Source organism: Lepidochelys olivacea, assembly GCF_965140295.1.
Source record: "Lepidochelys olivacea isolate rLepOli2 genome assembly, chromosome: 1".
Classification (NCBI taxonomy): domain Eukaryota; kingdom Metazoa; phylum Chordata; order Testudines; family Cheloniidae; genus Lepidochelys; species Lepidochelys olivacea.
The window spans coordinates 268,269,743-268,281,908 of NC_140411.1; the positions used below are offsets into that span (position 1 = coordinate 268,269,743).

At 39.5% G+C, this 12,166-nt stretch overlaps 1 protein-coding gene across 5 annotated transcripts in view; it reads right to left on the reverse strand.

Moving 5' to 3' along the window:
• Window positions 1-12,166, reverse strand: part of APAF1 (apoptotic peptidase activating factor 1) — a 95,423-nt gene that overhangs the window by 43,436 nt on the left and 39,821 nt on the right. For all 5 annotated transcript variants that reach the window (XR_014711975.1, XR_014711976.1, XM_084630435.1 and 2 more), the window contains 3 exons: window positions 11,527-11,653; window positions 2,861-2,986; window positions 1,792-1,923 (listed from right to left, as the gene is read on the reverse strand). Coding sequence is in view for 3 of the 5 variants with exons in the window: in XM_084630435.1 (XP_084486561.1) it covers window positions 1,792-1,923; window positions 2,861-2,986; window positions 11,527-11,653 (385 nt within the window). In the remaining 2 variants the exon portion in view is untranslated. The remainder of the gene's footprint in view (window positions 1-1,791; window positions 1,924-2,860; window positions 2,987-11,526; window positions 11,654-12,166) is intronic.

Here is a 12,166-nt window from a genome sequence, read left to right on the forward strand (position 1 = left end):
GGTAATTTTGGGTGCCCAATTTGAGATATCTTAAAAGGGCCTGAATTTTTAATAAGTGGGTAGGTGTTGAGCACTTTTTGAAAAAATCAGGTCCCTTTAAGGTATCTCAAAAATTGAGGCATACAAAGTCACTAATCACATGAAAATCTTGGCCACTATCCTAACACCTCATCCATTCCCATGGTTATTACTACTTTTATAGAGGAAACATCTAAATCTATCACTCCAGCCTGTCCCAAATGGTCATACTTCACATCTCAAGAGTCCCCTCAGACATATCCTCTAGGACAGAGGTGGGCAAACTATGGCCTGCGGGCCACATCCGGCCCGTGGGACCATCCTGTCTGGCCCCTGAGCTTCTGGCCCAGGAGGCTAGCCCCCGGCCCCTCTCCCCCTGTCCCCCCCGCAGTGAGCTCCTGGGGCAGTGCAGCTACAGATCCCGGCTGGACCCGGTGCTCTGTGATGCATGGCTGCCTGTCCTGGTGCAGCCGCGGTGCCAGCCACCAATGTTCCAGGCAGCGCAGTAAGGAGGCAGGGAGCGGCGGGCAAGGGGGTGTTTGGATAGAGGGCAGGGGAGTTTGGGGGTGGTGGGCAGGGGTGTGGATAGGGGTCGGAGGAGTCAGAGGACAGGGAACAGGGTGGTTGAATGGGGGCAGGGGTCCTGGGGGGGCCCCCATCAGGAAGGGGAGGGTTTGGATGGGGCGGCGGAGGGCCATCAGGGGACAGGGAAGGGTGGGTTAGGGGCCGTCAGGGGCAGGGTCCTGGGGGAGCTGTCGGGGGCAAGAAGCAGGAGCGGGTCAGATACAGGGTGGGGGGCGGGCCATGCCTGGCTGTTTGGGGAGGCACAGCCTCCCCTAACCAGCCCTCCATACAATTTCAGAAAGCCGATGTGGCCCTCAGGCCAAAAAGTTTGCCAGCCCCTGCTCTAGGATGTCCAAGTACAATCTTAAAACACAGTCTCTCCAAAACTGAATCTCTTCTAATCTTTGTCATCTGACTCACCTCTGTCAACAACTACTTTTTACTATCAATTCTTATTTTCTGCAACCCAGGTGTCATCTGATTCGTCCATCTCTTTCTCATTTCCAGTCTCTTAAGTCATTTGGTTCCTCTTCTTATTATAGTTATAATCCAACACAATAGCTAAAATAATCTTCCACGCATTGGTCATTTTTGCCTTAATTACTACAGTTTACCTTTCTGATTTTTTTGATTCACTTCTTCCACCCACTGCTCCCAATCATTCCAAAATGCAGTTGCTAAAAACATCTATTTCTTTTGCTACTTCACCATAACCCTCTTCCCCCTGGAGCCTCTTCAATAGCTTTTTGTACACTCTGACATCTAAGGAAGGATCAGGATCTTGAATTAGAAGATCACACATAATCTTTCCTTCTCCAAACTTTCTGCTCTTATCACTACTCCATTCCCAATCTTTTCCATTAGCCTTTTCCCAAATTCTCATTGTCATACCTTTTAGCATACTGTCCCCTACTGCTGGGGAAGCATCCTTGTTCTCTAAGCTAAGTGCCACTCCACCTTCTCGGTAGCCCCTGTAAAAACCCACTTCTAAGAATTCCACCTACCTTCTGATGAATTATCACTATATTCTTCCTTACCTGCATTGTTGTCATGTGTTGTGTCATACGTTTGTCTTATCCAATAACTTACAGAGTCAGCTTTTTGAGTCAAGGAACTTGTTTTAAGGTGATTATAAAGTGCATGTACATTTACAACAATTCATTTTTAATAGTAAGCAGCATAAAAATAATCTCAGCATTTCCCACTTACTTTGATGTAAGTATCATTTGAGCAGGTGGCTAAGAGAAGTTGATCATTTCTGTTGTTAAACTGGCAGCAGTTGACCTGTTCTACATGTTCTTCGTATACCTGTACGAGCTGACCTGTTCTTGAGTTCCAGATCTAAACAGAATTGATTTAAACAACCAAAAAAAACTGTTTGAAATATATTCTATACAGTTATTAAAAACAACAGGGTGTGTTTTTGTTGGATATTTTTTACAACTATGCTGGAATATTTAATATAAATTACATGCACTTTTCTCATAAGTTTGTAACTATTTAACAGTATTTCTCCCAGTAATATTTGAAAGAAGATGGGGAAAATGTGAAATTTTTACATTAAAAAATGAAAAATATTGTTATGTCCAAGTAATAACAATTTGTGGCTAAGAGAGGAAAATAGAGGATGCTTTTAAAAATAACAGTGGTCTGACAATAAGCTTTTACTAAAAATATGATCCCAACAAGATGCTTGGAACTATCTTTTCACATCAATTCACTCTTGCCAAAATATAGTCTTAGGGTATTACTAAAATGGACAGGCCTGCACCTTGTTGAAACATCTGAAAAACCGAGGTGACTTTAGAAAACATTCTTGAGTAAAAGATCCGAATTTCATATATGATCCTACTACAATACTAAAGAAATATACAGAAGCAGCCTAAAAAACCAAACAAGACAAACAGAAGCAAGTGAAACAATACCGGCAACAAGCACGAAGGAAGTTATTATGACACTGATGTCACTCATGTTGTAATGATTCTGTTCACACACTCAGATATTATTATGCTCCAGTCAGACTACAGAATCATCTTATAAGAGAATACGATAGTAAATTATGCTTTACACAAAACTATGCTTTAAATTAAGCACATCTAAAATAAAAGCATGTCATTTAAAAATATTTTCAAGTTGAAAAACAGTACCTATAATACTTGTTCTCCACATAAGGTATAAACAAAAGATCTTAAAATTGGTTCAAGTTAAATTGGTTCAAGTTTAGAAACAGAATTACTTGTTCTACTCTGAGGAAAAGTGCTCACCACCATTGCCTTACCTTCACTTTTTTATCCACTGAACAAGTTGCAACAAATCTGTCATCTACAGAGAAAGTGCAGCAAAGTACTTCATCATCATGAGCCTTTATTTCGAGAAGCTTCTCTCCACTTTTCACTTTAAACACCTACATAGGCAGAATATAACACACACTGAAATCTTAGGCCTACAGTACTCTGAGCTAATTTCAGAATACTCTACAAGGCATAAAATTGCTATGTTCTCAATTTTCTTATTTCAAGTGTTCCTTATAATAAAGGGAAAATTGCCAAATAGTTCAGGCTACATTTTTTTTTACCTTGAAAATGTTTATAATCTCATTGAATGCGTGCCCAGAATTTTAAATATCTATTCTTTACAAAGTTGGAGCTCAGATCAGAGACCACAGGAACAATAAGAATGTCCCTGAACTGCTAAAAGTGAAATCTGGGGAGGGTTAGAATTATTCTTAAAAATATTATCACAGGTTACAATTTAGGCTTGAGATGAAAAATTTAAATAGTGATGGGAAGATTGTGTGTGTGGTGACAGACGAATTAAAAAAATATGAAAATAAATGTGTCTTTGGGTACAATTGTGTTTCTATTCAGGTTCTTCACTATTTAGTGTACAAAATTTTGAATGTATAAAGGACACAATCATTTGGTTGTCAAATAGTAGTAGTATTTTAATTTTAAATCCCAAAGACAAAAAAAATTATATATTAATATTTTTTCCTTTTATCCTCCATGTGGATAACTGTTTGCTGGAGTCTATATTAAAATGAGGAATTCTAGGTCTATAGATCGCGAGAATCAGATTACTTGGACATATTAAGGACCTTTTCAAGAAACAAATAATGATTTTGAGGAAGAAGGGGAGACACTTCAAAGTCTGATCAAGGAAGACCGTACAACAAAATATTTCATTCCTGAGTTTCCCTGACTCAGGATGGGAAGAAGAAACCATATCCTTCCATCATCTTGCCAAACATTCTCATATTTACTTTTGTGATAATGCAGAACCCTTGCTTAATCTAAACTACACTTCCCTACTCAGAGCTATTGATCCTCAACAAAAGATTGTTCAAGGGAATTTTGAGATGCCAACTAAAGCAGGACCAACGTAATTTAAATTTGGCTTTTCTATGTTTTCCCTTTCTTGTTGCGTTGAAAGGGAATAAGAATGATAATGAAACAGATTTTAAAAAATAATCTAATAATGAATATTACGTTTAAGGTACAAGGAAATCAGAATTTGTAATAAATTCTGAAAATTTGGATTTCCCAAATCTAAGGACCACCATATTTTGGTTTCAGTCAAGATCTTTAGGTAATGGTTGTGGTGGAGGGTACTTGAAGAGTAGTGTATTTCCAATTTTTAAAAAACCTTTTCCATAGTATTATTTAATGAGGAATAGAATAATTATCAGCAAAATTTAGGCAAGTTCCCTTTCAAAGGCTATTTTATTCCATAAACAGCTACATTTTCCCTCCACTACACTGAGGGACAGGGACAAGAAACAGGCAAAAGATGCTGAAGAGAGGAATGAGATAGCCAGGGACTGGAACCTGAGGAAAAATGGGAGGATGATGCACAGAGGACTGCGAGAGAACATATAACAGATTCATACCAATACCAGGAAGAGACAGGTCTATGTTATGTGGGACTCCATACTCAGAAGAAACAAAAGGGCTGTGACCAGACCAGATCCAGAGGACAGAAGAGTGTGCAGTCTCCCAGGAGCAAGGATACGAGATGTGGACGTGAGGCTGAAGAAGATCCTGATGCGAGTGGGGAAAAATCCACTGATTGTGCTGCATGTCAGGATAAATGACTCTGCTAGATACCGATCGGAATAGATCAAGGAAGACTACGCTCGACTGGGTAAGGCGCTTAAAGAAGCGGAAACTCAGGTGATTTTCAGCAGAATAACTCCAGTTCCTAGCGAAGGTGTAACAAGATAATAAAGGTAAACATATGGGTCAAGGACTGGGCTAGGAGGAAGGTTATGGGATGATCGACCACTGGAAGGCATTTATAGAAATAGTGTTGAACTCAACTGAGGGACTCCACTTGAGTACCTGAGATATTAACGTTCTGGGCTCAAGGCTGGCATGACTGGTAAGGGCTTTAAACTAGGAGATGAGGGGAGAAGGTTGGGAAAAACATGTGAAAACTCCATGATTGGTTTCAATACATAGGAGCTGCAAAATCAGCTAATGGAAGATATAACAAGAGATAATGGAACACCACAAGCTAGAAAACTGGATGAGGTCTGAGGGAAACTGGAATGCTTGTACACAAATGCAGCGAGTCTGGGCAAAAAAATAGAGGAACTAGAACTACAGGTGCAGGTCAAACCAGTTATAGAGCGATTACAGAAACCTTGTGGAATAGCACTCATGACTGGAACATAGGTATTGAAGTGTATGCACTGTTTAGAAGACATGAGAACAAAGGTAAAGGTGGTGGGATAGCACTGTATGTCAATGAAGCAGTAAACTGTAAAGACATACGAATAGTATGGACAAAACAGAATCTGTCTGGGTCAAAATCACTTTGGGGAAGGATTGTGAAAGAGGTTTTATTGGGATAGTGTTAGAGGTCTGCTATACATCCCAGGGTCAGATTCGTATATGAATAGTAATGAATCTAATATTGTTAGAGAAATAAATACTAGGGTTGTCAAGCGATTAAAAAAATTCATCATGATTAACTGCAGTTTTAATCGCACTGTTAAACAATATTAGAACACCATTTATATAAATTTTTGGGGGGTTTTCTATATTTTCAAATATAGGGTCAGGGCTGGGCTCTCTGGGATTCAGCCCTGCTCAGGACTCCAGCCACCGGTGGGGTGTGGAGCTCCAGCCCCCATTCTGCCCAGGAAGCTGCATGCTGGGGCTGCTCCAGCCCTGCCGTCACCTCCAGTGCTATCCTGCTCCAGCCCCTCCGCCGCCTGTGAAGCAGCAGGCTGGGGCTGCTCCAGTCCCCCTTCTGCCCAGGATGCTGTGGGCTGGGGCTGCTCGAGTATCTCCGCTGGCTCCAGAGCTGTGGGCTGGGGCTTTAGCCTCCTGCTGGGGATGGCTCCTGCCCCGCCTGCAGGTATGTGATTGACACCCTTTAAAAAATGAATGCATTAATTTTGCTTTCAGTTAATCGCAGACGTTAACTGCAATTAATTGACAGCCTTAATAAATACTTTTGGGAATTGTGTCACAATGGGAAACTAACTTCCTGGAAACAGATTGGAGAATAAATGCTACTAAGACTAGTGGGGCTCAGTTATTCTGCGATGTGATAGATGACAGTTTTCTTCATCAAATCCTCACTGAACCACAAGAGCTGATGCAATTTTAGACTTGGATTTAATAAGTAATGAGGACATCATAGAAGAGCTGGTCGTAGAAATAACGTTGGTTTGAGTGATCACGAGTTGATTCAGGTTACATTAAATGGAAGTATAATCAAAACCATATGGTCAACTATGATATTTTATTTCAAAAGGCCAAATTTTGGAAAGTTAAGGGAATTAGTTAAAGGAGGCAGCTGGATTGAAGAACTCAAGGACTTAAATGCAGAAGAGCCTTGAAATTTCTTCAGATGAACTATACAAAAACTATACTAAATTTTCATCCTAAGAAAGAGGGAAAAAACTTGTAGGGAAAGGCTCAGACTCAGATCAGCTGGATAAATAACCACCTCAAAGTGATTATTAGGAGTAAGAAGAGAGCCTATAGGAAATGGAAAAAGGGGCTGATCAGCAAAGAAAGCTGGAAGTTTACAAAATGTAGGAATAAAGTGAGAATTGTGAAGTCAAGCTGAATTAGCTCTTGCCAAGGAAAATTAAATTGAGGGTTTTTTTAATATAAATATAGATATAAATAAAAAGAATAAGTATAGAAACTTATAGAATAAGTAAAGAATGTAGTATCTGGCTGATGAATCTTGCCCATATGCTCAGGGTTTAGCTGATCGCCATATTTGGGGTCGGGAAGGAATTTTCCTCCAGGGCAGATTGGAAGGCCCTGGAGGTTTTTCGCCTTCCTCTGTAGCATGGGGCACGGGTCACTTGCTGGAGGATTCTCTGCTCCTTGAGGTCTTCAAACTACAATTTGAGGACTTCAATAGCACAGATATAGGTGTGAGGTCTTTTTTAGGAGTGGTGGGTGAAATTCTGTGGCCTGCATTGTGCAGGAGGTCAGACTAGATGATCATAATGGTCCCTTCTGACCTAAATATCTATGAATCTATGAATAAGGAAGGATGAGTTTGGGCTGCTATGCAGTGTAGATGGGAAGAAGATTAAAGATAATCTAGGTGTTGCCCCAAAACTAAATTAATACTTTGCCTCAGTTTTCCATTACTATGATAATATGGAACATGCATATGAAAGCAGTATGGATGATGAAAATGAGTGTCTAGAAATAGAAATGACCACATCTGAGTTGCAAGAAAACTTAAAGATCTTAATGCACTCAAATTAGGGAGACCGGACAATTTCCATCCCAGAATACTAAAAGAACTGGCACATGAGATTGCTAGTCTGGTAGTAAGGATTTATAATACATCTATCTATTGAGGGGTCATACCACATGACTGGAATATTGCTAACATCTGTATTTAAGAAAGGGAAAATATGTGATCCAGGCAATTACAGACCTATTGGTCTGACCTCAATAGTACGCAAGGTTTTAGAGCAAATTATGAAGGAAAGAATAATTAATCAAACTAAATGGTAAAAAGGATGCATTGCAACATGGGTTTACCAAAGGTAAACTATGTCAGACTAACATGATTTCCTTCTTTGGGAAAAGAAGTGATTTTTTAGATAAAGGAAGTGCAATATAGCTAATATATTTGAACTACAGTAAAGTATTTGACATGGTACCACATGGGAAATTAGTAGATAAATTAGAGAAGACGAGGCTGAGTACAAGCATTGAAAGGTGAAAAAGGAATTGGCTAAAGGGGAAGAAAGCAATGGATTGTGCTGAATAGTGAACAATGGGACTGGAGAGAGGTTACTAGCAGATTTCCTCAAGGACAAAATGATTCAATATTTTTATTAATAACTTTGGCATAAAAAGTAGGAGTGTGTTAATTACATTTGCTGATAATACAAAGTTGGCAGGTATTGTCAATACAGAAAAATTTCAATGACCTTAAAGACTGAAGTTAGTATTTACGATGGATTTCTGTCACAAGTGTAATGTCATGCACGGGGGGACTAATAATAAGAATTTCTGCTACAAGCTGGGGGCTCAACAACTGGAAGTGACAGAAGAGGCACGAGACCTGGACATGTAAGTCCATCGCAGGATGACTGAGCCACCAATGTGTCATGGCTCTGAAAAAAAAGACAAAATATGATCCTAGGATGTATTAGGCAATGCATTCCCAGTAGAGATAGAGAAGTATTAATGCCATTGTACAAGACATTGGTAAGACCTCATTTGGAATACTGTGTACAATTTGGTCACCCACATTCAAAAAAGATTAAATTAAACTGGAATAGGTGCAGAGAAGGATGATCAGGGGAATGGAGCATCTAACTAATGAGAGAAAACTGGAAGAGCTTGCGGGGGTAAATACCAGGGAGAGTGAATAGCTGTTTAAGCTAGAGGACAATTTTGGCACAAGAACATATGGGTATATACTGGTCATGCACAAGTTCAGGCTGGAAAATAAGAGGGTTTCTAACCATAAGAGCAGTCAGGTTCTGGAACAGCCTCCCAATAGAAGTTGTGGGGGGGGAAAACAACTTAATTAGTTTTACAAGAGAGCTGGATAAATTTATATGGCGGTTTTGCTGATGATGGTGGGGGACAAGGGTCAACAGACCTGGGGCTCACTCATGTTCCTAAAAGTTAATGCTTCAGGGTTTTAGCCAGCTGCCTGCAGGGGGATTCCCTCCCACTAATGTTTTCGAGAGGTTTTTTTTATCTGCTTCCTCTAACATATCATGGATGGCCACAACTAGAGATGGGACACTAAGCAGGGTGGGCCAGGGCTCTGAGGTGGCACCAAGCACTCACTCTCTCTCAGGAGCTTGGCTGGCTGGTTCTTGCTCATATGCGCAGGGTCTAACGGATCACCATTTGTGGGGTCAGGAAGGAATTTTTCCCCAAATCAGATTGTCAGTGACTGTGGGGAATTTTCGCCTTCCTCTGCAGCATGTAACTATGAGTCACTTGCCAGTATTATTTGAGTATTTCTCACTTAATCATTTCCCTACCATTGCAGGGGCCTGAAGCACTGGTGTACCTTGTTCCCTCCTGTTCTCTTTCTGTGGCAAACAGTCTAGCCTCCTATTAGGGGATAGCCGTGTCAGTCTGTATCCACAAAAACAAGGAGTCTGATGGCACCTTAAAGACTAACAGATTTACTTGGGCCTTAGCTTTCGCGGGTAAAACACTACTTCTTCCGATGTAGTCTAGTCTCCTGTAGATCTCATTTCCATTGTTGGGTTTAGTGAGAGAGTGCTGGGTAATCTAGTGGTCCCTTCTGTCTTGAACTTTATGACTGACATTTTTTAAGAGAAATTTGTACTCTTTCGCTAATAAAGCCATTAACTACGGAAGCACAGCATAATGACATCAGCAAAGCAAACCAAACAGTACATGCACAAGGTATTTTCTGAACTGGATGTCATTAGGCTTTTGTAGTAGCAGCCAGCAAATAAAAACAACAATATACAGTATATTAAATATCTACATTAACCGTGTATAACCAGAAACTAAAACACACACCTAGGAATTAAGATGAATATTCAACTTAGTAAGAATCCAAAAGGATAAAGAAGGTTTGCAAAAAAGTTACTCGTTACCCTTATCTTTGGCTGTCTGGAATACGTACACCTTACTGGGGTACTGGTTGACTGACAGCTAGCATTCTAGAGAGCTGGCTGGCTCCCTCTAGGCAGACTACTGATAAATTGGCATCAGTCATCTCTCCTCCGTTTTCCTTTTTGGAAGTTCCCCTCACCCAGCTTCTGATTGCAAGCCATCCTCTTATGTCCCAGTTTTTACTCTAATCCCATCTCCCATTTCTGGAGCTCATTCTACCACCACCCCTCCACTAACATTGGGTTGATAAAATATTTTATGCAAAAGTGGGGAGAACAGTTTAAATGTCTACATATAGTTTTATAATTTCCATACAGATAACTGGTACTAACCAGTACAGGGCTCCTCCAGCACTGGCAAACTAATTTTCAGTTTTTAAGAAGGTTAATAGGCAAAGCATTTTTGTGTGAGGTTAATTTAGGCCTGGTTGACACTTAAAAATTAGATCAACATAGTTATGTGTAGAATAAATATGAAATTAAAGAATTAGTTAGGTTAAGTTTGGTTAAGAAAATGTGTTGTAAAGAAAGGCCCTGACTAGCAAGTAGAAGGAAAGCCTTGAAAACAATGAATTGTAAGGCCAAAATGAATGGAGTAGAGAGGATGTCTGGTTCAAAAAATAATTAAATGAGATGAGGGAGTTTCTAAAAAGAAGGCCTCTGACCAATAAAGGTGACTGAAGATGATTTTAAATAAGACAAAGAGAATGTGTCTTTAAAAGGAGCCAACATGGACCTTCCCACCCCACATACCAGTGTTATCTTAAAAGTAAAGCCTATCTGAATCCAGGTGCAACAAAAAAGCTGTTGGTCAACAGGAAGGAGGGGAAGAGAAAAGGAGGGAAAAAAAGACTGTAAATCTTATCTGGATTAAAATTGAAAAGTAGAATCAATGGCCTCAAATTAGGTGTTAGCTAAAGAGGTATTTCGCTATGACATCATTTGTTTGTTGAAGGGAATAAAATTGTTTTTTTTTTTTAATTTTAAGGCTCTCTGTCAGACCATGCTGGAGCACACCAGGATGAGATGGGTTTTCCCTAGGTCTGGTCTATTTGTCAGCATGCTGACCACATGCTTATGAATACTTTGTTACTGTGTTGGATATATTGATGGCTTATTTTTAGGCTGTTAGCCATGTTTAGAGCAATTGTATAAAATGTACAGAATATAAAATACGTGACCTTTAGACTTAAAAGAATTTATGGTTACATTAGTGTCTGGTGGTCTCACATTATATTAATAATTGTAGTATTATTAATAAATTCCACCACTATGTCACTCGGGCTGTGAAAAATTTAATCCCCTGACCACCATAGTTAGTTGGACCTAACCCTCTGTGCAGCCATGGCTAGGTTAATAGAAGAATTCTTCCATCAGCCTAGCTACTTCCTTTCAGAGAGGTGGATTAACTACATCAATGGAAAAATCCTGTCCTTTACTACAGAGGCACAACTGCAGCACCATAGTTGTGCCGTTACAGATGCTGTATTGCAGATGTGCCCTGAGGCAACATGATCCAGGGGTGTACTTAAAGAAAAAACAAACAAACAATCTCTATATTACGTTGGCTATAGCTGCATTTAGGGGATATTAACCCTTGAACCATATAATCCTGTATCCTTCTGAATAAAAAGATGACTTAAAATAAGTTATACAGTTAAAATAATTTAGGCATCATTGTCTATATCCTTTTGAATTATTTTCCCTCTGAAGTACTCTAGTTTCTTAGCATCCTTGTCTAGTAAAACAAAAATAGAAAAACTTAAGTACTATTTTGCCTGGATTGTCATATTATATATATTTATTTAGTTTAGTTTGCTTACATTTATGTATTTTACCTGTAAGGTTTTATCAGCACCACAAGAAGCTATTCTCTGTCCATCCTTGGAAAAACACGCATGATAAACTGCATCTGTATGGGGACGGACAACCAAACGGGAGAGGTTCTTCATGGATTTTTTATTTCTACAACACAGAAATAATAGTCAATGATTTAAGAAAAATACTAATAAGTGAGGTTTCTTCTTTCAATCTAATCCACACAAAAAATACCTGTACACCTATGTTTTGCAGAGCACTTTAATATCTTTCACTTTTGTCTTCCAGATTTCAGGGCATAAGAGTAACGTATATTGCAACCTGCCACATGCATTATAAGGGCTCGGATAGCTATATGTCTGATCATCCAAAAGTGGGATAATGTTTGTATGAAGAGTTAACGATCACCTATGTGTTAAGTTGTTGCTCACTAGTAGGGCACTTTCCTTCCAAAAGCGTATTTAGGACAAGTATAGAATCACAGACGTATAGGACTGGAAAGGACCTCAATAGGTCATCTAATCCAGTCCCCTGCACTCAAGGCAGGACTAAGTAATAACTAGACCATTCCTGACAGGTGTTTGTCTAACTTATTCTTAAAAATCTCCAATGACTTATATTCCACAACCTCCCTAAGCAATTTATTCCAGTGCTTAATTA